General features: G+C 33.7%; 1 protein-coding gene across 6 annotated transcripts in view; it reads left to right on the top strand.

The window, feature by feature from the left end:
• The window catches only part of LOC130914735 (chondroitin sulfate proteoglycan 5-like), a 34398-nt gene extending 10682 nt beyond the window's left edge, over window positions 1-23716 (top strand). For 3 of the 6 annotated variants that reach the window (XM_057834188.1, XM_057834192.1, XM_057834193.1), the window contains exons 3-5: window positions 7169-7357; window positions 13189-13342; window positions 23168-23716. In XM_057834188.1, the coding sequence (XP_057690171.1) occupies window positions 7169-7357; window positions 13189-13342; window positions 23168-23332 (508 nt within the window). In that variant the 3' untranslated portion in view covers window positions 23333-23716. Of the gene's footprint in view, window positions 1-7168; window positions 7358-13188; window positions 13343-18840; window positions 18898-21187; window positions 21278-23167 lie in introns of all 6 variants that reach the window. The other 3 variants (XM_057834191.1, XM_057834189.1, XM_057834190.1) reach the window with 3 other exon arrangements.
• Window positions 23717-25481: the final 1765 nt, after the last annotated feature.

Genomic DNA, 25481 nt, shown 5'->3' with positions numbered 1-25481 from the left:
AGGTCACTTACCGTTGATTTGGGGACACGTTTTTTTTTTTGCCGTTGAAAATGAATGGGAAATTTGGACGTACATGGTCATCAATTGCATTGTCTTACAAATGCGTCGATGGAATCCAAGTAGATTGGGATCAATTGAATTGACATACATTGCCGTCAATGGCATCTGTATACACGACGTCAATGCAATGTAAATGTCATTGGAAATGAATGGGAAATTTGGACATACATGGCTGTCAATGGCATCGACTCACATATGCGTCAATGGAATCCAAGTACATTGGCATCAATAGAATCGACATACATGGGACACAGGTTTTTGCCATTGAAAATGAATGGGAAATTTGGTCGTACATGGCCGTCAATGGCATCGACTTACAAATGCCTCAATGGAATCCCAGTACATTGGCATCAATAGAATTGACATATATTGCCGCCAATGGCATCTGTATACACGACGTCAATGTAATGTAAATGTCATTGGAAATGAATGGGAAATTTGGACGTACATGGCCGTCAATGAAATCCAAGTACATTAACATCAACAGAATTGACGTACGTTTCTGTCAATGGCATCTGTATACACGGACGTCAATGCAATGTAAATGCCATTGGAAATGAGTGGGTAATTTGGACGTACATGGCTGCCAATGGAATGGATGTGCAAAGCCCTCATTGGCATCCGTGTAAATTGGCGTCAATGCAATGTAAATAGCGTTGGAAATAAATGGGAAATTTGGACATACATGGCCGTCAATGGCATAGACGTGCATGGCTGACAATGGCATAGACTTACTTTGGCGCCAGTTGAATGTAAATGCACTGTCATGGTAAATGGTCTGAAATCACAAGGACCTGTTTTCTTGCCATTAAAAATGAGGTGGGAAAGTTGGACGTACATGGCTGTCAATGGAATCCCATTACAAATGAATGTGACAGTTTTTGGCGAATTTTAGGGGAGCCGTAAATTTTTGGCAAATTCTGTTTACAATGTTTATAACCCTTACCGCCCTGGAATTTTTGATGTGTAATTCATGCAATTTGGTCAAAATTTTGAAGATTAAATACTAGAGATCGGGTCCGATCACGTCATTTTCAAAGTATTGGAATCGGCAAAAAAATATCGGACATGCCTTTTTAAATTTTTTTTTTTTTTTAATTAAATCGTTTTCTAATTGTATTTAGCGTTACAGACAATATGTTACACATCCAGAGTCTTTAGTTTTGGCTTATGGTAGGGTTATCAAATTTATCCCGATAATGCCGGTAATGAATTTTTTTTTTAAATGTATCACGTTAATTTAAATGCAATTAATGCATGCGCAGCACGACCCACTCACGCATTGTCGCGCTCAATCTGTGGCGCCGTTTTACCTATATAGAGAGCTAAAAGGCAGCGTAAAATGAGTAGAGTGAAATTGGAAGCCTTTGAAGCCTTTTTTTAATTGGCTAAAGCCTTACAATCCCTCTCGCTACGATTGGAAATATCGTGGGAAGCAACGTGGGGAAGCAAGGTAGTAATTGATCTTTTTCTTAACACCCTATGTTATTTCCCAACACAGAGAAAATATATCAATTGGTAGCACTACGCACAGTCATGGTTCCACTTCCCATCATGCATTGGGGAATGGCTACAGTATCATTTACTGAAAGCTCAACAAATACACTAGATGGCAATATTTAGTCACAGTATACAAAGTCTTTCTATCTGTGGATCCCTCTCACAGAAAGAATGTTAACAATGTAAATGCCATCTTGAGGATTTATTGTCATAGGAAACAAATACAGTACTTATGTACTGTATGTTGAATGTATATATTTGTCCGAGTTTTATTCCTTTTTTTCTCAATGCATTGCCAAAATGTATATGATTGGGAAAAATTATCGGGAATGATTGGAATTGAATCAGGAGTAAAAAATAAGCAATCGGTTCGGGAAATATCGGGATCGGCAGATACTCAAACTAAAACGATCGGGATCGGATCGGGAGGAAAAAAAAAACATGATCGGAACAACCCTACTAAATACATTAAAAACCTGCGTTTACGGACGAACGGAACATTTTCCTGCATGAGCAACGCCAGGATCGCAATTTCTCCATTGCACAAAGATTGTTTACAGTTTTTGCCAAAAACCTATGGTTTCCCCAAAATTGGACAAAAACCTGTCCATTCATTCCTAATGGCATTTACATTCTATTGACGCCCATGTACACAGATACCAATTGCACGTCCATGGCGTTGATGGCCATGTATGTCAATTCTATTGATGCCAATGTACTTGGATTCCATGAACGCATTTGTAAGTCGATGCCATTGACGGCTATGGACGTCCCAATTTTCCATTCATTTTCAATGGCAAAAAAACCTACAGTGGGGCAAATAAGTATTTAGTCAACCACCAATTGTGCAAGTTCTCCTACTTGTCAACATGGATAAACCTCAACCATGAGAGACAGAATGGGGAAAAAATAATCAGAAAATCACATTGTTTGATTTTTAAAGAATTCTAAATTAGAGTGGAAAATAAGTATTTGGTCACCTACAAACAAGCAAGGTTTCTGGCTGTCAAAGAGGTCTAACTTCTTCTAACGAGGTCTAATGAGGCTCCACTCAACTTGCACAATTAGTGGTTGACTAAATACTTATTTGCCCCACTGTATGTCCCCCAAATCAACAGGAAATGACATGATATCAATAGGACATGTCCCCTACATGTCCCCAAATCAACAGGAAGTGACCCGATATCAACATGACATGTCCCCGAAATGTCCCCAAATCAACCTGGGCGGGTCTTAGATCTGTATCTAGCACAGCAAAGCCCCATAGTAATTTCTCCAGTATTTACAGTGTCTAGTTCATATACATTTTATTATAAATTATTATTGTATTTTTTATATGGATATAAATATTTACGATTTAAACTATTATGATATAAATATACATTATATATATATTTCATGAAGAAAAACTATTTTTTCAATGATATAAAAAAGAAATTTGATTTTTTTTTTTGTTTTAATTTGATTTTTTTTTTTTTCCCCTCAAATTTCAAAGTTATATATATATATGTGTGTGTGTGTATATATATATATATATTTACATGTATGTTTTTTTCATGACGAAAAATATTTTTTCAATAATATAAAAAATTTTGATTTTTTTAAATTAGATTTTTTAAAGTTTTTTTAAAATTATATATAAATATAAAATGTTCATTTTATATAATTTTATATCTTATTTTTTAATTTTATTCAACAATTAAAAATAAATCTTTTCAAAAAAAAGAGAATATTTACTATGGAATAAGAACACACACACTCACACATATACTGTATTTATTCTGTATCAACTCAAGTTATTGTTGCAATAGCCTGTTTTTATTACTTTTAGTTGTGTTAATTTAGTTTTCTTAAATGTATTTATTTAAATATATATACATATATATATATATATATATATATATACATATATATATATATATATATATATATATACATATATATACATATATTAGGGCTGTCAAAATGATCGTGTTAACGGGTGGTAATTAATTTTTTTAATTAATCACGTTAAAACATTTGACGCAATTAACGCACATGCCCCGCTCAGACAGATTTCAATGACAGTACAGTGAACTGCCCACTTGTTAATTGTGTTTTATGGAGTTTTGCTGCCCTCTGCTGGCGCTTGGGTGCGACTGATTTTATAGGGTTCAGCACCCATGAGCATTGTGTAAGTAATTCTTTACATCAACAATGGTGGGCTACTAGTTTATTTTTTGATTGAAAATTTTACAAATTTATTCAAACGAAAACATTAAGAGGGGTTTTAATATAAAATTTCTATAACTTGTACTAACATTTATCTTTTAAGAACTACAAGTCTTTCTATCCATGGATCGCTTTAACAGAATGTTAATGCAATCTTGTTGATTTTTTGTTATAATAAACAAATACAGTACTTAGGTACCGTATGTTGAATGTATATATCCATCTTGTGTCTTATCTTTCCATTCCAACAATAATTTACAGTAAAATATGGCATATTTCATAGATGGTTTGAATTGCGATTAATTGCAATTAATTACGATTAATTTTTAAGCTGTAATTAACTCGATTAAAAATTTTAATCGTTTGACAGCCCTAATATATATATATGTATATATATATATATATATACACATATATATAGAGAGAGAGAGAGAGAGAGAGAGAAATAATATATATATATTTTTTTTTTAAGTTATGATTAATATAAATGAACATAAACAGAAATGCACTGGCCATTCCCCCTATTAGCACCCTAAAATTAATTTTGACTCACATTCAACTCCACCAAAAACGTTTTCCCAATCGCTCCTATTGATTTTCAACTCGCACCTTCAAAAAAATTTCCATTGATTGTCATTATTTTTGACCAAAAAATGAACAGCAAGTGAGCTGGAAACGCCTTAAATTTAACAGGAAATGACCCAGGAGTTCCCCAAAATCTTGAGTGCTGTTTGAGCTCCCAGTCAAAATGGATTTGGACGTCTAGCGCCGTCAATGGCAGCTACTAAGTTCAAACTGTGTGGGGGAGGCAGAAACGGGAGAACAGATGGCGATGCCTCGAGGAGCGGCGATCGTGTGGAAGAAAAACGTCAAATCTGGCTTTTTTCGCATGTGATGGAATGAGGAAGATTGCGCGTTGCCGGGACGACCGGCACATCCTCCCCCACCTCTCGCAAGTTGCGACCCCCCGCCGCCGCCACCGCTCTCTTACATAAACCTTCTTTGTCAGCGTCTCGGCGTCGGTCGTGTACGACCACGCACTGTCGTCGTGGTAACCAACCGTGCGACAGATTGATGTCCCGTCCGTTTTGCCTGGGAATGATTGAACGGTCGCTGCCGAAGAAAAATCAATTGGATTTCTGGCTAGGGTTGACCAGATTGATCGACTTACTTCATTATCTAATTATTGAGCTTTTTGTTGGACTAATAATTAGGAATAGTACATTTTGTTTATACAGCGCTAAGAAAAATATTTATTTATTAAGACCAACAAAACAGAAACAATAGTAAGAAAATAGAAGTATTGATAGGTCAAATTTGTCATATTTAAAAAAATAATAATTGTCAAAATTGTCTTTTTTGAGCGTCTTAACAAAAATATGATCTTTTTTTAATGTCTGATTTATTTTTGTTGTCACTGTGATTTTTTCAGTTACAAAATAAATGTTCCTTTTTTTTTAAGTGTTTAAAAAACTGTAATATTTACAAAAAAGGGAACGGAATCTAATATTTTTATTATTTTAATTGATATTGTTCTTTTATTTATGATTTGTTTATTTAAATTTTAAAAAGTTACATTTTTCTAATTATATGTATTTTTTATCTTATTTTATTTTATCTATCTTTTTATATATTTCATTATTATTTATTTGTATTATTTTTTAGTATTGTTATTTGATTTTTTAAATATATTATTTAATTTATTTTTGTTGTCACTGTGATTTTTTTCAATTAAAAAAGAAATGTTACTTTTTTTTAAGTTTTTAGTCCCCCCCCCCCAAAAAAAAAAAAATTTAATACTTTCAAAAAAGGAAACTGGTTCTATTTATTATTTTTATTATGTTAATTGATATATATATATATATATATATATATATATATATATATTTTTTTTTTAAATTATTATTTATTTAAATTTTAAAGAGTCAAATTTTTTTGCTTACATGTATTTTTTTATTTTTATCTTATTTTATTATTTTTACTTATGTTTTTAAATATATTTTTCGTTATTATTTATTTTTATTATTTCAATTATTATTTATTGTTTTTTAATTTTTATTTATTGGTATTTTATTTTTTTTTATTTAATTTTGTTGTCACTGTTATTTTTTTCAATTAAAAAATAAGTGTTCCTTTTTTATGCGTTTAGTTTAAAAAAAAAAAAAAAGTTAAAAAAAAAAAACGGAATCTAAAATTTTTATTGTGAAAGAATATTTTATTCATGCTTATAAAACACATAACTGCCTTATAAGTATATTCATTTGTGAATAAAATTACTCGGATCAGTTTTTAAACTCGAGTTGCTCGAGTATTCGTTTCAGCTCTACATTTATCCTTTAAGAATTACAAGTCTTTCTTTCCGTGGATCCCTTTCACAGAAAGTCTGTCAATAACGTTAATGTCATATTGTGGATTTATTGTTATAATAAATAAATACAGTACTTATGTACAGTATGTTTAATGTATATATCCGTCTTGTCTTATAATATGTTTCATATAAGAAAAATATGGCATATTTTAGAGATGGTTTGAATTGCGATTAATTACGATTAATTTTTAAGCTGTGATTAACTCAATTAAAAATTTTAATCGTTTGACAGCCCTAGTTAAATGTACACCTTATGCCTAATACATAACACAATAAAACAGAATTGTTGCGGAACTCAAAATGTTCACTGGACAGTTACGGACTATGCACATCAAATCATTAGTAACATCAAATATTACACAATACACCAAAGTATATCAGTAGCCGTGTCCTTAAGTCTTTCTGATTGTTTTTCCCTGACCTTTCTACTGCAATAATATAATGAAAACCTGAAATTATAGCTTTTAGTTTTGGCCACCCCAAGATTTGAAGTGACCCGATCTGGCCACCCCTATGAAAAATTTCTGGAGGCGCCACTGGTCACTTCCTGTACGTTTTGTCTCACTTCCTGTTAATGTTGGAGTATTGCTGTGTCTCTTCCCATCAGTGCCGGGTCACTTGTTCATTTTAGGGAAATGTCAGATAACTTCCTGTTCATTTTCAGTCACATCCATTTGATTTTGAGGTATTTCTTTCAATTTGAAGACCATTTTTTTTGTGGGAAGGGGGTATTGACCACCAAAGGAGATGTTTTTGCCAATGCGAGTTGAAAATATAAGGGTGTTGAGATAGACATTTTTGTGTTGCGGGGAAGTTCTTGTCAAAGAATGGCGGAATCATGTTTTTTGATAACTTTTTTTGATGTGCGAGTTATGTGAATGGGATAAAAAATTGTGGAACAAAATTTGAAATTGTTTTATTCTCAGACTCAAGCTAGCCAACGAGCTAACTTTGGCTACAAAGTTGGAATTCAGAATCGACGTTTAAAAACCGTCTCGTCCAGTGAATGACCTGCCGTCTTTCCACTAGGTGCAACGTTCAGGACTACATCTGGCACAAGGGCGCCCGCTGCGAGGCGGTGGTGACGGAGTTCCAGGTCATGTGTCTGGCGGTAGGCGCGTCGGCCGTGGTGCTCCTGCTGCTCTTCATGATGGTGGTGTGCTTCGCCAAGAAGCTCCACGTCCTCAAGACCGAGAACAAGAAGCTGCGCAGACGCAGGTGAGCCCCTTTAGTGGCACGATTGTGCCCAAACGTGATGGGCGTTTAGCGGGTAAGGCCTGTGCCGGGCTCCCTTGCGCTGACTGGTTCTTTTGTTGGAAATTTTATTTTCTCGGTCCATCATGTCAAACATTTGCACGGCCTAGCGTGGTCGTCACATTTATGTCGTACGTATCTGCAGAGTTTAGCTCAGTAATGGTCCAAGTCCAAACATCCATTAAATCATTGATAACAGAGCAAAAAGTAACATTCATTTTAGCTAACATGTAGATGTACTAGCACTCAAGCTAACAAAAAGCGCAACAATGGTTCAAGACCAAACAACATATATCAATACTTGATCAAAATGGAAAAAAGTAACATTCATTTCAGCTAAGTAGGGCTGCAGCTATCGATTATTTTAGTAGTAGTCGATTAATCGATGAACTAGTTAGTCAAATAATCGAGTAATCGGATAAAGAACATGAAAAATTCAAATACCAGAGCTGCGCCTCAAACAGTATTAAAAAAAATGAGGGCTGTCAAAATTATCGCGTTAACGAGCGGTAATTAATTTTTTAAATTAATCCCGTTAAAATATTTGACGCAATTAACGCACAAACGCCCCGCTCAAACAGATTAAAATGAGAGCACAGTGAAAGGTGTACTTGTTGTGTTTTTCGGAGTTTTGCCGCCCTCTGCTGGCGCTTGGGTGCGACTGATTTTATAGGCGTCAGCGCCCATGAGCATTGTGTAAGTAATTATTGACATCAATAATGGCGGGCTACTAGTTTATTTTTTGATTGAAAATTTTACAAATTTTATTAAAACGAAAACATGAAGAGGGGTTTTGATATAAAATTTCTATAACTTGTCTTTTAAGAGCTACAAGTCTTTCTATCCATGGATCGCTTTAACAGAATGTTAATGATGGTAATGCCATCGTGTTGATTTATTGTTATAATAAAGAAATACAGTACTTATGTACCGTGTGTTGAATGTATATATCCATCTTGTGTCTTATCTTTCCATTCGAGCAATAATTTACAGAAAAATATGGCATATTACGCCCATAAAATCAGTCGCACCCAAGCGCCAGCAGAGGGCGACAAAACTCCAAAAAACACAAGTAACAAGTTGGCATTGCACTGTGCTGTCATTTTAATCTGTTTGAGCGGGGCATGTGCATTAATTGCCTCAAATATTTTAACGTGATTAATTTTAAAAAATTAATTACCGCCCGTTAACGTGATAAAAATATATTTACATATTTTGTTATTTTAATTAGCCCCAAAAATAATTAGGCTGGCACCACACATTGCTTTTTAACTCTTTGCCAACAGCCATTTTTGAGTATTTCAGTACACTTTTCCAATTGTTGAACATAAGAACGCGCAGAAGTCGACGAGACGTCCATTTTGTCGAAGCGGGGACGACGTCCAGGTGCTAAAATGGCGTCTTTTCCTTCTACTTGACGTGAGGTGAGGAAGAGGATGGAGGGGGAGGAGCCGGACCGAATGTAAAATGCGGCGAGGTGACAGTCGGATGGGGGGAATCGAGGAGACGGCGGATGCCTGAACCGTTGTTTAAGCAGCCGTCTCCATGGCGACCGCGCGGCGGCTCGCCGGAATCGAACACGCAAATGCGGGACGGCCGAACGCGCTCCCGCTCCCACGCTAAGGGGGTATTTTTAGACCTGTGACAATGATGATGGCGAGCTAACGCGGGAGACGTTTTGACAAAGAGAAAAAGATGATGTCATGGCTTCGCCGCATCCAGCTGAAAGTAGGGCAGTGGAGAGAGAGAAAGGGGGGAGGCGAGGTGGGGTTGACCTACATGCAGCTGTGCAACTTGAGGGGAGGGAGGAAAGGGGCGATGCAGGGGGGGATGGAAGAGGGGTGGAGGATAGATGACAAAATCATCAAGAGGCGATCAGGTGACTCGGAAGTATAGAACTGACATTGGAATAAGTGTCATTGAGCAACACGCTGACTCCTAAAGTAAGAAAATAATCAGTGTTGTCATATTGTAATCTCATTACTTTGCTTCAGTAACGAGCAATCTAACACATTCATTTTTCCAAACCAGTCATCTGATTAGTTTCCTTAGTGTCTGTGTGTTTTATTGCCTCATAATGTATGTAGAATGAAGAATATTGTTGTCATGAAGGCAGTGGCGGACTTGGCAATTTTGGGGCCTAAGGTGAACATATCCATATTCTTTAAGCAAGACAATGACCCTAAACATATGGCCAAATCGACACAGAAATGGTTCACCAGACACAAAATCAAGCTCCTCCCATGGCCATCTCAGTCCCCAGACTTCAACCCCATTGAAAACCTGTGGGGTGAGCTGAAGAGGAGAGGACCCAGGTCTCTGGATGATAGAGAGATTCTGCAAAGAGGAATGGCTGAAGATTCCTCTTTCTGTCTTTTCCATCTCATTATAGGAGAAGATTAGGTGCTGTTTTGTTGGCAAAAGGGGGTGGTATAAAGTATTCACACCAGGGGTGCTAATAATTGTGACACACATTATTTGATGTCAAATAATTATTTCTTTATGTGGGATTTTTTCCCCACTGAATAAATGCACTTGTATTGAAGGTTGGATTTTTCTCTTTTTTTCCTTTAAAGAGCATATGACAGGAGAAAAAAATGTCTTAAATAGCATTATTATGTGAATTAGAATCATATTTTGAGACGATTCGACTATATACAACAATTTAGCAAAGCGGAGATGACGAGAAATTAGTCTTTTAATTTGCCGGTTAGCCACGCCTACCATTATGGGGCTCTAGCGTCCCCAAACAGGTGGATGACGTCAGCAGGAGACTGGGCTCATCGGTTTTACTATTCAGCCCATTGAGGGGGAATTATTCAGAACGAGGAAAACGCGACGAAGAGAGCTGCAAAATGTCATTGTTTCTGTATCTTTACTTCAATATTTTTACAGGATATTCTTTTTATCCAAATATTTTCCCCAATTGCTAAATAAATGGCATGGTCATGACAAATAACAGTCTTGTGCTAAATGGAATATGAAATAACAAAAATGCACTTATTCAGGACGACATGGCAAAATGACTCCATAATGGTCAAAACTGTCGACTTCACCTTTACTGTCGCACCTCCCGAACGATATTTTATGACACCTAAATCGGACATATGTCATTTCCCTTCCTCGGCTTCGGAGAATGTAAACAAACCAAGAGGCGTGACAGCTAGCCGACATGCTAACCCGAACCGAGTGATGTTTCAAAGTCTTCGAAGCGGAAAATCACACATAACTAGCCCGGATGTTTTGACATGACGACTGGGATATTGATTGTCTTCGCCGGAGAGCAATTTACAGCTCATTCCCCGGAAGAGGGCGGCTGCAGTTGTTGTGCAGCTAATGTGCATGAGGAGAGCTTTTTACGTGCCTATCAATGATCAAACGTAAGTAGTCCTTTATTTAAAGAAAGTTTGTCATGTTTACTTTGTAATGGCTGTATTCGTATTTGCCATAATACAAAACAAAATGTTTACTCACTTCCTCGTTAATCCAATGGTCCCACAGTAGTAGGGCTTGTTTTGGCCAATATCCACGTTGAATGGGAACTTTTTGAAACTTCAAAAAGGCGCACACGCCTCTCCCTCATACAGCAAGATTTTTCTGCAGCCGTTTGGCTGGCGTGATGTGAAAAATAAACGTATTAATCCACAAAATCAGCTGAATCCTTAGTCCTCATACACAACAGTACGGCTGTATAGTGAAGAGGACGCCTTCATCCGTACTCGAGCGCCCTCTTCCTCAATGCAAGACCGAAACCGGAAGTCACTCATTTTCATGGCGCGGGGTTAAAAAAAACTAAATAAATATAGCGATTGTTTCCACACACATCCAAGCGGTCCATATCATTGAGGAGCATAAAATACTGCATGTATTATGAAAGAAACATGCTTTTTTGTGTCACATGCACTTTAAGGTCCCATATTATTTAGAAAAAAAAATATTAGAAGCTAAAAAACACATACAGTTGTGGTCAAAAGTTTACATACACTTGCGAAGAACATAATGTCATGGCTCTCTTGAGTTTCCAGTTATTTCTTCAACTCTGATTTTTCTCCGATAGAGTGATTGAAACAGATACTTCTTTGTCACAAAAAACATTCATGAAGTTTGGTTCTTTTATGATTTAATTATGGCTTAACAGAAAAAGTGATCAAATCTGCTGGGTCAAAAATATACATACATGGATCTGAAAAAGCGAATCATTGACTTGAACAAGTCAGGAAAGTCACTTGGAGCCATTTCAAAGCAGCTGCAGGTCCCAAGAGCAACAGTGCAAACAATTGTTTGTAAGTATAAAGTGCATGGCACTGTTTTGTCACTGCCACGATCAGGAAGAAAACGCAAGCTATCCCCTGCTGCTGAGAGAAAATTGGTCAGGAGGGTGAAGATTCAACCGAGAATCACCAAAAAGCAGATCTGCCAAGAATTACAAGCTGCTGGAACACAGGTGTCAGTGTCCACAGTCAAGCGTGTTTTGCATCTCCATGGACTGAGAGGCTGCCGTGCAGGAAGGAAGCCCTTGCTCCAAAAGCGGCACCTGAAGTTTCCTGCTGATCACATGGACAAAGATAAGACCTTCTGGAGGAAAGTTCTGTGGTCAGACGAAACAAAAATCCAGCTGTTTAGATAATATGTTTAGAGGAGAAAAGGTGAGGCCTTTAACCCCAAGTACACCATGCCTACCGTCAAGCACGGAGGTGGTAGTATTATGCTGTGGGGCTGTTTTGCTGCCAATGGAACTGGTGCTTTACAGAGAGTAAATGGGATAATGAAGAAGGAGGATTACCTTCAAATTCTTCAAGATAACCTAAAGTCATCAGCCCGAAGATTGGCTCTTGGGTGCAGTTGGGTGTTCCAACAGGACAATGACCCCAAACACACATCAAAAGTGGTAATGGAATGGCTAAATCAGGCTAGAATTAAGGTTTTCGAATGGCCTTCCCAAAGTCCTGACTTAAACCCCATTGGGAACTTGTGGACAATGCTGAAGAAACAAGTCCATGTCAGAAAGCCATCAAATTTAACTAAACTGCACCAATTCTGTCAAGAGGAGTGGTCAAAGATTCCACCAGAAGCTTGTGGATGGCTACCAAAAGCGCCTAATTGAAGTGAAAATGGCCAAGGGACATGTTACCAAATATTAGCGCTGCTGTATGTATATTTTTGACCCAGCAGATTTGATCACTTTTTTCTGTTCACCCATAATAAAGTCATAAAAGAAGCAAACTTCATGAATGTTTTTTGTGACAAAGAAGTATCTGTTCCAATCACTCAATCAGAGAAAAATCAGAGTTGTAGAAATAACTGGAAACTCAAGAGAGCCATGACATTATGTTCTTCACAAGCGTATGTAAATTTTTGACCATAACTGTAATTATTCTAAATCCAATAATTATGGAGGGCACTGTAAGTAAGAGTATTAAGTAGTGTTGCATCGAGACCGATGCAAATTCCAGGACCAATACGACGCTAAAATGATGTCATCGGTATCAGGAAGTTCGATGAAATGAGGTGCTAACGCTGCACAGCATGCCCTACCCAAGATGGCTGCTGGCTGCTCCTGTTGCTATAAAAAAGGGCTCATGATTTCTCCAAGAATTGCATTTTCTGTGTTACTTTCAACTCATTGACCGCCATGGACAGCGATAGACGTCCGATCGGATGTCTATCGGCGTCAACTACACTAAAATGACCTCACTAGAAGTTCTTTGAATGTTGTTTGCATCTCAGCTGAAACGTTTGCTTCCTGCTCTCTTTCCTTCTTCTTCTTCTATTTCTTGTTCTTCCTGGCCCCGCAGTAAGTACCGGCCCACATCGGAGGCTCACAATGATAATTTCTCGCTGTCCACCATCGCTGAGGGCTCCCACCCAAACGTAAGGAAACTGTGCGACACCCCTCCTAACGCCCCCCATGCCCGTGCATTGGCTTACTATGATAACATTATCTGTCAGGTAACGTGCTCCCGCCGCTCTTTTTTTCCCTTTTTTCTGCATTTGACTCCTCCCCCTTTTCCTACCGACCCCCCCAAATCCCCTTGACGCATGGGCATGAGTACCCCAAGTAGAGAGAGGTCGGCGGGGGGAGCTCATTTTGAGAGTTTTTCATTGGACGACACTGACGTTGTTGAAATGTTGAGTAATCAGTGGTTTGTGTTCCATGAAAATGACAAAAGTAGGGCTGCCGTAATTAATCGACTAATAAATGATCAAAGTAATCGGTTTTTTTAATGGGTCGGTTGATTGCTGAGATGAATTGATGACCCCAATATGGGCAAAAAAAATTGTGCCTAACAATAGTAGTTTTGGGTCGTTTTTTTTTTTTTTTTTTTTTTTTTACACAACAAAAATGTAAATAAGCTAGGAATTTTTCTATTCATTTGATATATATTTACATTTAACATTTGTTATATATTTACATTTAATGAAATAAATAAATAATAAATGGATAAAATATTCCATGATATATCAATAACATTAATACTAATAAAAATAATAATGATAAATAAATAAAACTACATTTTTATGATTAAATATTTTTAATGTTTTGAAGCTTTTTCTTTTGATATATTTTTTGTGTTTTAAAAAAAGGATTTTTTAAATCAACTATTAATAGTAACTATGTTTAAAAAGAAACATTTAAATAAAAGAACAAAAAATAGAAACAACCTAACCATTTTTTTTTTCAAAATTTCAAGTATTTCCTTCATTCTTCAAAATAACCAATTTTTTTTTCTGTAATTTTGATTTTTTTTTTTTTAAATACATAACAATTTTTGTGAATGAAGGCTAATAATTGATAAAAGAAATGAATGTTATGAATATGAATTTGGCATGAAAAATAAAGAAAAATGTCTATTAAAAGAAATGTATATTTACGGAAATATATTTAAGTGATTATTTTTCAAAATAAAAGAACAGAAATCATGTTAACAACCCAGGACTTTTTGTAATAATTCTTCAATTTTTTTGAATAATTCATGAATGAAAATAAAATTAAATTGTAAATATAATTTGCTTTAATTTGTTATAATTTTTGTATCAATAAAACAAAAGATTCTGTTTGAATGAAAGCTAATAATTACCCAAAACTTTATTATCAAATAAAGGTACCGTAGCTAATTATTTTTCCTTCATTTTTATTTAAAAGTAAAAGAACAAAAAAACATGTAAACAACACTTTTCTATTTATTTTTCATTTTTTTATTTGATTTCTAAAAATGAGTAATTTTTTGATTTTCATAATAATTATTATAATTTACTTATTTATTAATAATAATTAATATTTAACATATTTATTTTATAATTTAATAATTTAATTTATTAAATTATAAATGTTATAAAAAATATTTTAATTTCAACAAAATAATTATCTATTATATAATCTAATGAGTCTTTTTTATATTATTTCATATTTAATTATTAATTAATTAATTTGGTAATTTTTAATTTAAACTGAATATTAATGATGATTAATAGTTTTTTTTTTTTTCCAAAGTAAAAGCAAAAACAAAAATGTAAACAACTCAGCAACTTTTTAATTTTAAAATTGAAATATTTTAAAATTTCATACATTCCAAAATCCTCATCATAGAATATGGAAAAAGCGAGACTTAATTTTTCTTTAATTATAATTAAAGAAATACTTAATACTTAATAATAATAAAATTCTAATTAATAAAAATGAAAGATTAATTAATAATAAACCATTTTTTAAAATACATTTTTAAAAATGTGACTTATAGACCAGAAAATACAGTTATTGACTTATCCCGAAAATAATCGGCATATAATAATTACGGCAGCCCTATGACGCTACCTTTCATGTCTAAATTCAAGCCCCGCCTCCTTCCTAGCCTCTCTGCTCGGTAAGTCACGGCCGGACAGGCGCCACCCGGTGGCCGTTCCGCCGTTGCGGCTCTGCTACGCTAACAAACTGTTTTGTTTATCCTGAGAGTGGGCGGGGAGGGGGTGGTGGGGGTATCAGGATAAACATCTGAGATGCAAGACCTCTCTTAACTCATTGGCTGCCATTGACGGATATAGACATTAGCTAGCTTTGACGTTAATGTTTCGCTATCATTGACGGCGTGAGACGTCCAATCCAGGTTGGACGCCTTGCGCCGTTAATGGCACTCAAAGAGCTAACTCACATTTTCCTCTTCAAATTGGACATCTATGGCCGTCAATGGCACAGAAACTTATGTCGCCGCCAATCCCTCCGAGTCAAAACGAATCAGGCGTCCATCTCCGCTAACGGCAGTCAATGAGTTAACAGTCCACTAACAGTTAGCATGGTTAGCTGCTAGCCTAGCGTTAGCCTAGCATGATGGGCGTGGATAAAAAAACAAGTCATGCTAACTTGTTTGCCGCTCTATTGGGAATGTTTTTTTAAATTATTATATGCTTTTTTGGGGTAAAAGTGTTAGCTAACTGTGCTAACAGCTAAAAGCAAACTCAACAAAGAACATTTTGCAAACTTGAGCTTTACACACACAAAACAAATTTTAAAAAACAAACATTCAAATCATCTTCATCACCATCTTGACTGCACGACATTTCCCCAAAACGTGATTTATTCCCATAAAAGTGTGTTTGTTAAAAATTCGGAGTGTAAAAATGAGAAAAAGTGTTTTAGCTAGGACTGTTAGGAGCTAAAAAATGCATTACAGATGGCTATTGCTGCCACCCGCCCAAAAAGTCCAGTGTCATGTTTTACATGATTGTATCATGTAAATACGTGATAACTATTATCTAAAAAGGTGATAGCGAAAATGTAAAAATGTGCTAATTATGTAAAATCGTGATAATCATCATATAAAAACGTGCCATCTGCTATGTAAAAATGTGATAAACATGTAAAAAGGTGAACAATCATGTAAAAATGTGATGATTATGTAAAGACATAAAATATTATCATGTAATAACGTGTTAACTATCAAGTAAAAACGTGATAAATATTATCTAAAAAGGTAAAAACTATCTTGTTAAAAGTAAAAACATGATAGCTAATATGTAAAACTGAGAATTGTGTAAAATTGTGAAAATTATCATGTAAAAACGTGATAACACATTGTAGCTATTATGTAAAAAGGTGAACAATCATGTAAAAATGTGATAATTATGTAAAGACGTAAAATATTATTATGTAATAACGTGTTAACTATCATGTAAAAACGTGATAATTGTCATGTGAAAATGTTAACTTTCAAGTAAAAATGTAATAAATATAAACATGTTATAAATATAAAAGAACTTGATATCATATAAAAATGTTATAATTATGTAATAAAGCATTAACTACCTTGTGAAAATGTGATAGTTATGTAAAGACGTGAAAAATTATTTTGTAATAACGTGTCAAGTATCAAGTAAAAACGTGTAAAATATCTAAAAAGTTCAAAAACATCTTGTTAAAAAACGTGATAGCTAATATGTAAAAATGTGATAATTGTGTAAAATCGTGATAATTATGTAAAAACGTAAAAATTATGTAAACGCATGGTAGTTATTATGTAATAAGGTGAACAATCATGTAAGAATGTGATCGCTAATATGTAAAAATGTGGTAATTATGTAAAGATGTGAAATTATAATATAATGTTAGCTATCATGTAAAAACGTGATCATTATCGTGTGAAAATGTAATAAATATGTCATAACGCGATAACTATCATGTAAAAATGTGATAATTATGTAATAACGCATTAACTGCCATGTTAAAATGTGATAGTTATGTACAGACTTCAAAAATTATCATGAAATAACGTGTAAACTATCATGTTTAAACGTGATAACTTATCTTAAAAGGGGAAAACTGTTTTTAATAAATGTCATAATTGTGTAAAATGATGATAATTCTCATGTAAAAACGCGCAAACTGTCATGTTAAAATGTGCTAATTATGTAATAAGGTAAACAATCATGTAAGAATGTGACAGCTAATATGTAAAAATGTAATTATGTAAAGACGTGAAATTATAATATGTGTTAGCTATCATTTAAAAACGTGATCATTATCATGTGAAAATGTAATAAAAATGTAATAATGTGATAACATGTAAAAATGTGATAATTTTGTAATAACGCGTTAACTACCATGTTAAAATGTGATAGTTATGTAGAAACTTAAAAAATTATCATGAAATAACGTGTAAACTATCATGTATAATCGTGATAACTATTATCTTAAAAGGGGAAAACTGTTTTTTAAAAAATGTGTCATAATTGTGTAAAATGATGAAAATTCTCATGTAAAAACGTGCAAACTGTCATGTTAAAATGTGCTAATTATGTTAACACGTGATAACTACTGTGTAAAAAGGTAAACAATCATGTAAAAATGTGATTGCTAATAAGTAAAAAATTATGTAAAGACGTGAAAATTATCATATAATAATGTGTTAACTTTCATGTTAAAAACGTGAAAATGATCATGTGAAAATGTTAACTTTAGTGTAAAAATGTAATAAATATCTGAAAATGTTGTAAAAATGTAATAGCTAGTATGTAAAAATGTGATAATTATTGCAGACGCGTTGTAATATATAAAAATGAGAACAATCATGTAGAAACCTGATAATTGTCATGTGAAAATGTAACAAACCTGTAAAAACATGATAACTATCATGCAATAACTTAAACTATCATTTAAAATTGTGATAAGTGTCTAAAATCGTCATACATATTGGAAATTTTATTTTTTATTTTTAGCTAGTTGTCTATAGTTGTATATTTTTTTTCTACTCATTTTGGATTATAAAGATGGATTAAGATAAAGATGGAAGATAATCTATCATATAAAAAAGGATGAATTTATGATTAACTGAAGTGTTTTCTATCTGTGAAAAAATACAAATTTTTAAAATGTATTTCAAATCATTTTAATAATTTTTTAAAAATGTTTTTCATTTTTAAATAATTTAATAATTTTTTAAATATTTTTATAATATATAGTTATAATTTATTATTTGTAATATATTTCTAATTTTATTTTTTTTTATTTTAAATATTTGTGTATACTTTTTGTCAATTCATTTTTTTTTTTAAACTTGTGATTTTTAGCTTTACCGTTCAATGTAATTTTCTATATTATTTATTATTATTATTATTATGTTAAATATAAATTCGGGCATCAATCAATAACAACAAAAAAATCCCGTGACCCTTATCCCATTAAGCATCCCATTTTATTTTTTTAATTTGAACACAAAATTCAGCTAAACCCTAAACCCATATTATTCGTTTCATTGAAAATCGGTCAACGTCCAAATATTAACCAACCTGACAGTTGATCTAACCCCTAATTAGCTTAGCATTAGCGTCTCCTCCTTCGCTTCCTGTCGGTCAAGCTACAAACGTCGCCTCTTTTGTCTCTTTCGCTCTCTCCGTCGCCGTGACGACGATGCCTTTGAGGAGTGTAACCTTTGACCCCCCCCCCCCCCTCCCCTCAGAAAACCATGAGCAGATACACGTGGGAGTGTAAGACCAAAGAGGAGTCCGACTGCGAGGTAAGACCATAAACCTGGCCCCCGAATCCCTCGTCCCGCCCGCCACGCTGTCAGTTAGCCCCGCCCCCTGCACCTTCCCGAACCGACCTGTCGACCAATCAATCAATCCATAAACAGCCTCCGTTTACAGTCTTATAAGAAAAATGACAGTGAATGATTTGAATTTAATGTGTTAACTCATTGGCCGCCATTGACGGCGCTAGACGTCCAATCCGTGTTGACTGGGAGGGAATTATAATAACATCAATTTTATTGTGTAACTTTTGAAAAATATATATTTTTTAACTCTTTCATGCATAAAATATGTATCTTTTAACTCTTTCATACATAAATTATGATTATTCAGTATAGGACTCAAATTTGCGGTCCGAGGGCCAATTCCAGCCCACGGGACAATATTACATGGCCCCCGTTTGACATACAATTGTAATATTTTGTATTTTATGTGTCAGTATTTTGCAATTAGCAATAAAATAATAACCATTTAAACAATAATAATTAAAGATTTTTAAAATTTCAATAATTTGAAATAAATTGAAGGATAGATTTTGACAAATATTGTTTTTTAAATGTAATACTTAAAAAATAAAATTATATAATGAAATAACAATTAAAAAATTATGAATAATAATTCCAGGTGGAAACTTAAAAAAAAAAAAAAAAAACATATACCCAATTTAAAAAAAAGGAAATATCTATTTTGGAAAGAAAAAAAGAAAGTGTAAAGTTCAAAATAAATAAATAAATATGATTATTCTTTTAAAAAAAAAAAAAAAAAAAAAAGTTATATATCTGAATAAGTAAACATTAATTAAAAATTAACAAATAAAATAATATATTTCTAAAGAATTATAATAATTTTAAATACTTAGAAATTAATAAAAATAAATAATTCAAAGAATTTTAATAATTCTAAAAATGTTGAAATTTATCAAAAACTTAAAAAAACAACAACTATATACAAATTTTTAATTAAAATGAAATACCTACTTTGGAAACAAAAAAGAAATTAAATTTCAAATAGATAATCAATTCCCAAAAAAATTTAAATTTAATGAGTTTACAATAATCGAAAATTAAAAACTAATATCCTTATTCTAAAGAATTATAATATTATAATTACACAGAAATTGATAAAAATATATAATTAAAAACTTACAACTCTAAAAAATGTCGAAATTTGTCAAAAACTTAAATAATAGTAAATAAATAATAAATCATTTTAAATAAAATGAAATATTTTGGAAAGAAATGATAATAAGTGTACATTAATAAAAAAACTACAAAAATAAAATATAATTCTAAAGAATTATAACAATTCTAAATAAATAGAAATTTATCAAACATTTTAAAAGAATAAGTCAAAAGAAAGATTTCTCAATAAAAAGAAATAAATACAAAATTAATGCTAAACAATTTTTGAAAAAAATAGAATTCTAAATAAATAGTAACAAATCTAAAGAAATAGTAACAAATAAGAATCAATCAAATAATACAAGAAAACTATAATCATTCTAAATAAATTCTAATAGTTTTGCCTGCACATAATTTGCAATGATCAATTAAAAATAAACTATATAAATACTTGTAAATACAAGACAATAAATTGAAGGATCTATCGTCAAAGAAAAAAAAATACATTTTTTTTTTTTAAATCTCATGACTCAAAAAATACAAATAATTCTAAATAAATTAATATAAATGAATAAATAAATTACATTTCTCAAAAATAAATTCGACAAAGAATAAAGACTTTTATTCATTTTGTTTCGTGACCTAATATAGCATAACTCTTAGCCCACCATCGACGACAATCGACGTCCAATCTAATATCATCTCTGGAAGCGACTGGTTGAAACATATTGGACGTGTATTGCCGTCAATAGCCATTTCCAATCTAAATCATCCCCTTTTTTCTAAAACATACTCTCTGACCTCAACTATCACTGAATAAGCTAAGCTAACGACAACATTTTTGAACCTCTAGTATTAAAGTACTACCCCTGAAAGGGTTTAAACAAAAAAAAAAAAAAAAAAGTGGGGTGTCAACGGGGGCGCGGGCGTCCTTGCTCAGCCTAAAATGTCCGTGTGCCTTCATCATCATCACCATCAAAACGTTGTTTTTATCTCTGTTCCCCCACCGGAAAAAAAAAAAACACACAAAAAACACTGCTGGACACGCCCCTTGATTCTGTTGCCCCTCCTACCCTTCCGCCAAACCCCGCCCCTTGCCACCACCACCTTACATGCACCGCAACAAACCCCTCCCTCCCCTCAAAACGTTTTCCAGTTTCACGCCGACGGGAGGAAAGAAGGGCCCTACCCCGTAACCATGGAAGTCACGTACCCGCACGTCCTGCCCGAAGTTACGATCTAGCCGGTAAATTTTGTCACACGACACACAGAAATTTCACCCCAAAAAAAAAAAATCGCGGCGACGTGTGTGTGCACGAGAGTGCGAGTCGGAATGAGAGTATCGCACGATCCGATGGTGGCAGTAGCCGAAAATGACCCACAGAGGGTGCTATTGGTCACTCGGGCTTGTGCACGAAGGAGTGATGGTCTCATTCCGCCACGATTAATCGATTGTGTTACTCGATTTTCAAATGAAACTGTTTTGATAAATATGTGTTGATCTGAAAATCCTCCATTTCAATAGAAATAATTTCTAATTTTATGGGATTTTCTTGTATTTGTCTTTTTCATTTAAAACAAATAGGAGAAGAGTGTATTTAATATGTATATATGTATGTATATATATATATTGATTTTTATGTTTTTATTTATTTTTTCTCATTAAAATGAAAAAGGGGGGACATAGAAAATATTGGATTTATTTTATTTCAGTATTATTTTTCTCATTTTTTTTCAATTTTATTTATTTGCATTTCAGAGATTGTTTTAGATTGCAAAATCTAAAACAGTAAATATTCTATTTATCATTTTTTAATATTGTTCTTTATTTTATTTTTTTATTAGTTTTTTTTTTTTAATGTTTTTTATTATATTTTTACATAAAAATCAATACAGGGAAACCTGAACATTATTTTTTTTTTGTTTTGTTTTGTTTTAATTTTAATTTAGAAAACAAAGGGAAAAAAAGTTTTGTTTTTGTTTCGTTTATTTGCCTTTATAGTACAAAAATAAAAAATATTAAAACAGTCAATACTTAAAAATAATAATAAAGCTAAAAACAGTATTTTTTAAATTATTTAATATTTTCCAATTTTTATATTTTGGGGGGGGGCTATTTATTCAAATTTAAAACCAAGCATAACTTTTTTTTTTTAAATCATAAATCAAATTAATAAAATTATTTAATTTTATTTATTATTTATTAAATTAAAAATGTACTTTCAAATTATTTGAAAAATAAATTAATATTTTTTTTAATTTGATTGTATGTCTTTTTAATTAGAAAAACCAAAAAACAATATTATTAGAATTATACAGTATTTTCCCCCAAAATTTTTTTGCTTATTTATTTTCAAATTGAAAAACCAAACATAAATTAAGAATTAATTTAGTCGGTTTAAAATTAATTTCATTATTTAAATTATTTATTAAATCATAACATTGTCTGTTTAAATTATTTTTTTAAAAAATAACTTTTTTTGTTCATTTTTTTTAATTCGAAAGTTCCAAAAACTTTTTTTAAATTTTTTTTTTTTAAATTATTAAATACCCCTCCACATTTTTTTTTTGGGCGTATTTCAATAAACTATAAATTATCATTTAGATGTATTCATTTATTTATTATTTTAAATAATCAAGGTGGGAAAAGTTTTTAAAATATTTAATTGCTCATTTACTTCAATTTTTTTTTTTTTTTTTTTTTTTTTTACCGTTCTCTCTGAATAGAAATGTAAAACAATTCCTGTAGTCCTCAAAACAAAAAAAAAAGTTATAAAAATTGTATATAAATTTAATTTTAGCTAGAAACATGATGATTTAATATACAGGCCAAACGTCACGATGTGACGGGCCACATCATGCACGCGGGCCTTGAGTTTGACACCTGTGATGTAATTGGTGAGTATTAAAAAGCAGCTCGTTACTGCATGTGAATGTGCATGTGGGTTACATGAACTAAATGCTTAATGACCACGGCGGTAAACGCCCCGTCCGTTAGGAGTGGGCGTGGCTAGCGGCGAATAATTTGCCGCTAGCCCCGCCCATTCCTAACGAACGGGCCGCCTACCGTGACCGTCGAAGTGACGATCCGTCGACCTAACTCCGCCTTCTACCCGGCTTCCTCCCGATTGGTCAGGATGATCCCAATTCCCAGAACAAGCTGGAGGAGGCGGTGAAGGCCCCGCCCAAGGAAGACGACGCCCTCAACATCCACAACGCGCTGACGCCCAAACACGACAACCACAAGCTGCTGGGCGACGACGACTCAGAGGTCAACTCCCTGCAGAACAACATGATGTGAAAAAATAAAGAAAAGGAAAAAAAAAATCACCGAAGCCCCGCCCCCTTCCTCTCACTCCGCCCTCGTCGCTGTCACATGACCTCTTTTCGCACACTTTTCCCTGCCTGCATCGTTGTATTTTGTAAAAAGATTTCCAGCGTGTGTAAACGTGGTTTTAAAACAAAAAAGAAGCTACTGAAAGGTTTTGATGTTTGTTGACTAATCCAGTGAGTGTTTCTTAATATTGCAAACAAATCAGACGGGCAACACGACGTGTCTTGTTTTCTTTGATGTGATTTCTAATCCTTTGATGTACTTTTACTGTTTTTATTTTCTACTCTTTCGACCGGCGAGAACAACAAACGCGATTCCGACACTTGTTGAAATAAAACCTTTTTAACATGAGCTTTTTGACTCCGCGCCTTCTCTCGGTTTCGCTTTCATCGGTCGGTCGTGCGTGCCGTCGGACTCGTTTACGGCCGTCGATGGCGATGGAACGACCGATTCTGACCGGGAAAAACTAACAGGAAGTGATTGGAGTTGCCCTAAAATCAACAGGAATTGACCTGTAATTGGGCCAAAGTCATCAGGGAATGACCGGAAATCAACCAGCGACTAAAAAAATCTACGGGAAGTGCCCAAAATCAACAAGAAGTCACCAAAGTATACAGGAAATGCTCCAATGTTAGCAGGAAGAGACATATAATCAACAATTAGTCACCAGAACATGCAGGAAGTGCTCCAAAATCAACAGGAAGTGACCCAAAATCAACAAGAATTCACCAAAGTGTACAGGAAGTGCTCCAAAGTCAACAGGGAGTGCTTCAAAATCAACAGTAAATGACACAAATTCAATAAAAAGTCACTGAAATATACAGAAAGTTCTTCAAAATCAAGCAGAAGTGCTCCAAAATTAACAAGTTAGTCAAAATCAAGCAGAAGTGCTCCGATATTAGCAGGAAGTGACCCAAAATTAACAAGCAGTCACTGAAATATCCAGGAAGTGCTCCAAAGTGAAAAGGAAGTGACCCAAATTCAACACAAAGTCACCTAAATATACAGGAAGTGCTTCAAAATCAATAGGAAGTCACCCAAAATCAACAGAAACTGCTCCAATTTTAACAAAAGTCACCCAACATCAACAAGCAGTCCCTAAAATATACAGACATCGCTCCAAAATCAACAGGAAGTGACCCATATTCAACAAAAAGTCAATACAATGTATAGGAAGTGCTTCAAAATCAACAGGAAGACCTCCAAAATGAACAACTCAGTAAAAACCAAGAGGAAGTGCTCCAGAATTTCAAGGAAGTGACCCGAAATCAACAGGAACTACTCCAATATTAACAAAAGTCACGCAAAATCAACAGGCAGTCACTAAAATTGACAGGAAGTGCTCCAAAAGCAATAGGAAGTGAACCAAATTCAACAAAAAAAATCGCTCAGATATACAGGAAATGCTCCAAAATTAAAAGGAAGTCACCCAAAATTAAAAGAGACTGCTCCAATTTTAACAAAAGTCACCCAAAATTAACAAGCAGTCACTAAAATATACAGGAAGTGCTCCAAAATCAACAGGAAATGACCGAAATTCAACAAAAAGTCACTCAAATATACAGGAAGTGCTCCAAAATCAAGCAAGTCAGTCAAAATCAAGAGGAAGTGCGCCAGAATTTTAAGGAAGTGACCCAAAATTAACAGGAAGCCACCTAAAATCTACAGGAAGTGCTCCAATATTAGCAGCAAGTCACCCAAAATAAACAAGAGACTCAGAATCAGCAGGAGGTCACCCAAACTCAACAGGAAGTGCTCAGGTATTAACAGGAAATCACCCAAAATCAACAAGAAGTGCTCCAAAATGTACAGGAAGTGACCCAAAATCAACAACAAGTGACCCAAATTCAACAAAAACTCACAAAAAATACAGGAAGTGCTCAGAAATCAACAGGAAGGGACCGACACCAAAAGAAAATGAACCAAAAATGCCCCAAAATCAATAGGAAGTGCTCCAATCTTAACAGGAAGTGACGTTAAAAAAATTAATAGGAAGTTCCTCAACATCAATAGTCACCCAAATCAACAGGACGTATGCGAATATTAATAGGAAGTGACCCAAAATCAACAGAAATTGGCCTAACACCAATAAGAAATTGACCAAAATCAACATAAC

The sequence above is a fragment of the Corythoichthys intestinalis genome, chromosome 4, assembly GCF_030265065.1.
Source record: "Corythoichthys intestinalis isolate RoL2023-P3 chromosome 4, ASM3026506v1, whole genome shotgun sequence".
Classification (NCBI taxonomy): Eukaryota; Metazoa; Chordata; class Actinopteri; order Syngnathiformes; family Syngnathidae; genus Corythoichthys; species Corythoichthys intestinalis.
The sequence above is the reverse complement of the archived record's forward strand: the minus strand, read 5'-3'. Positions and strand labels throughout refer to the sequence as shown.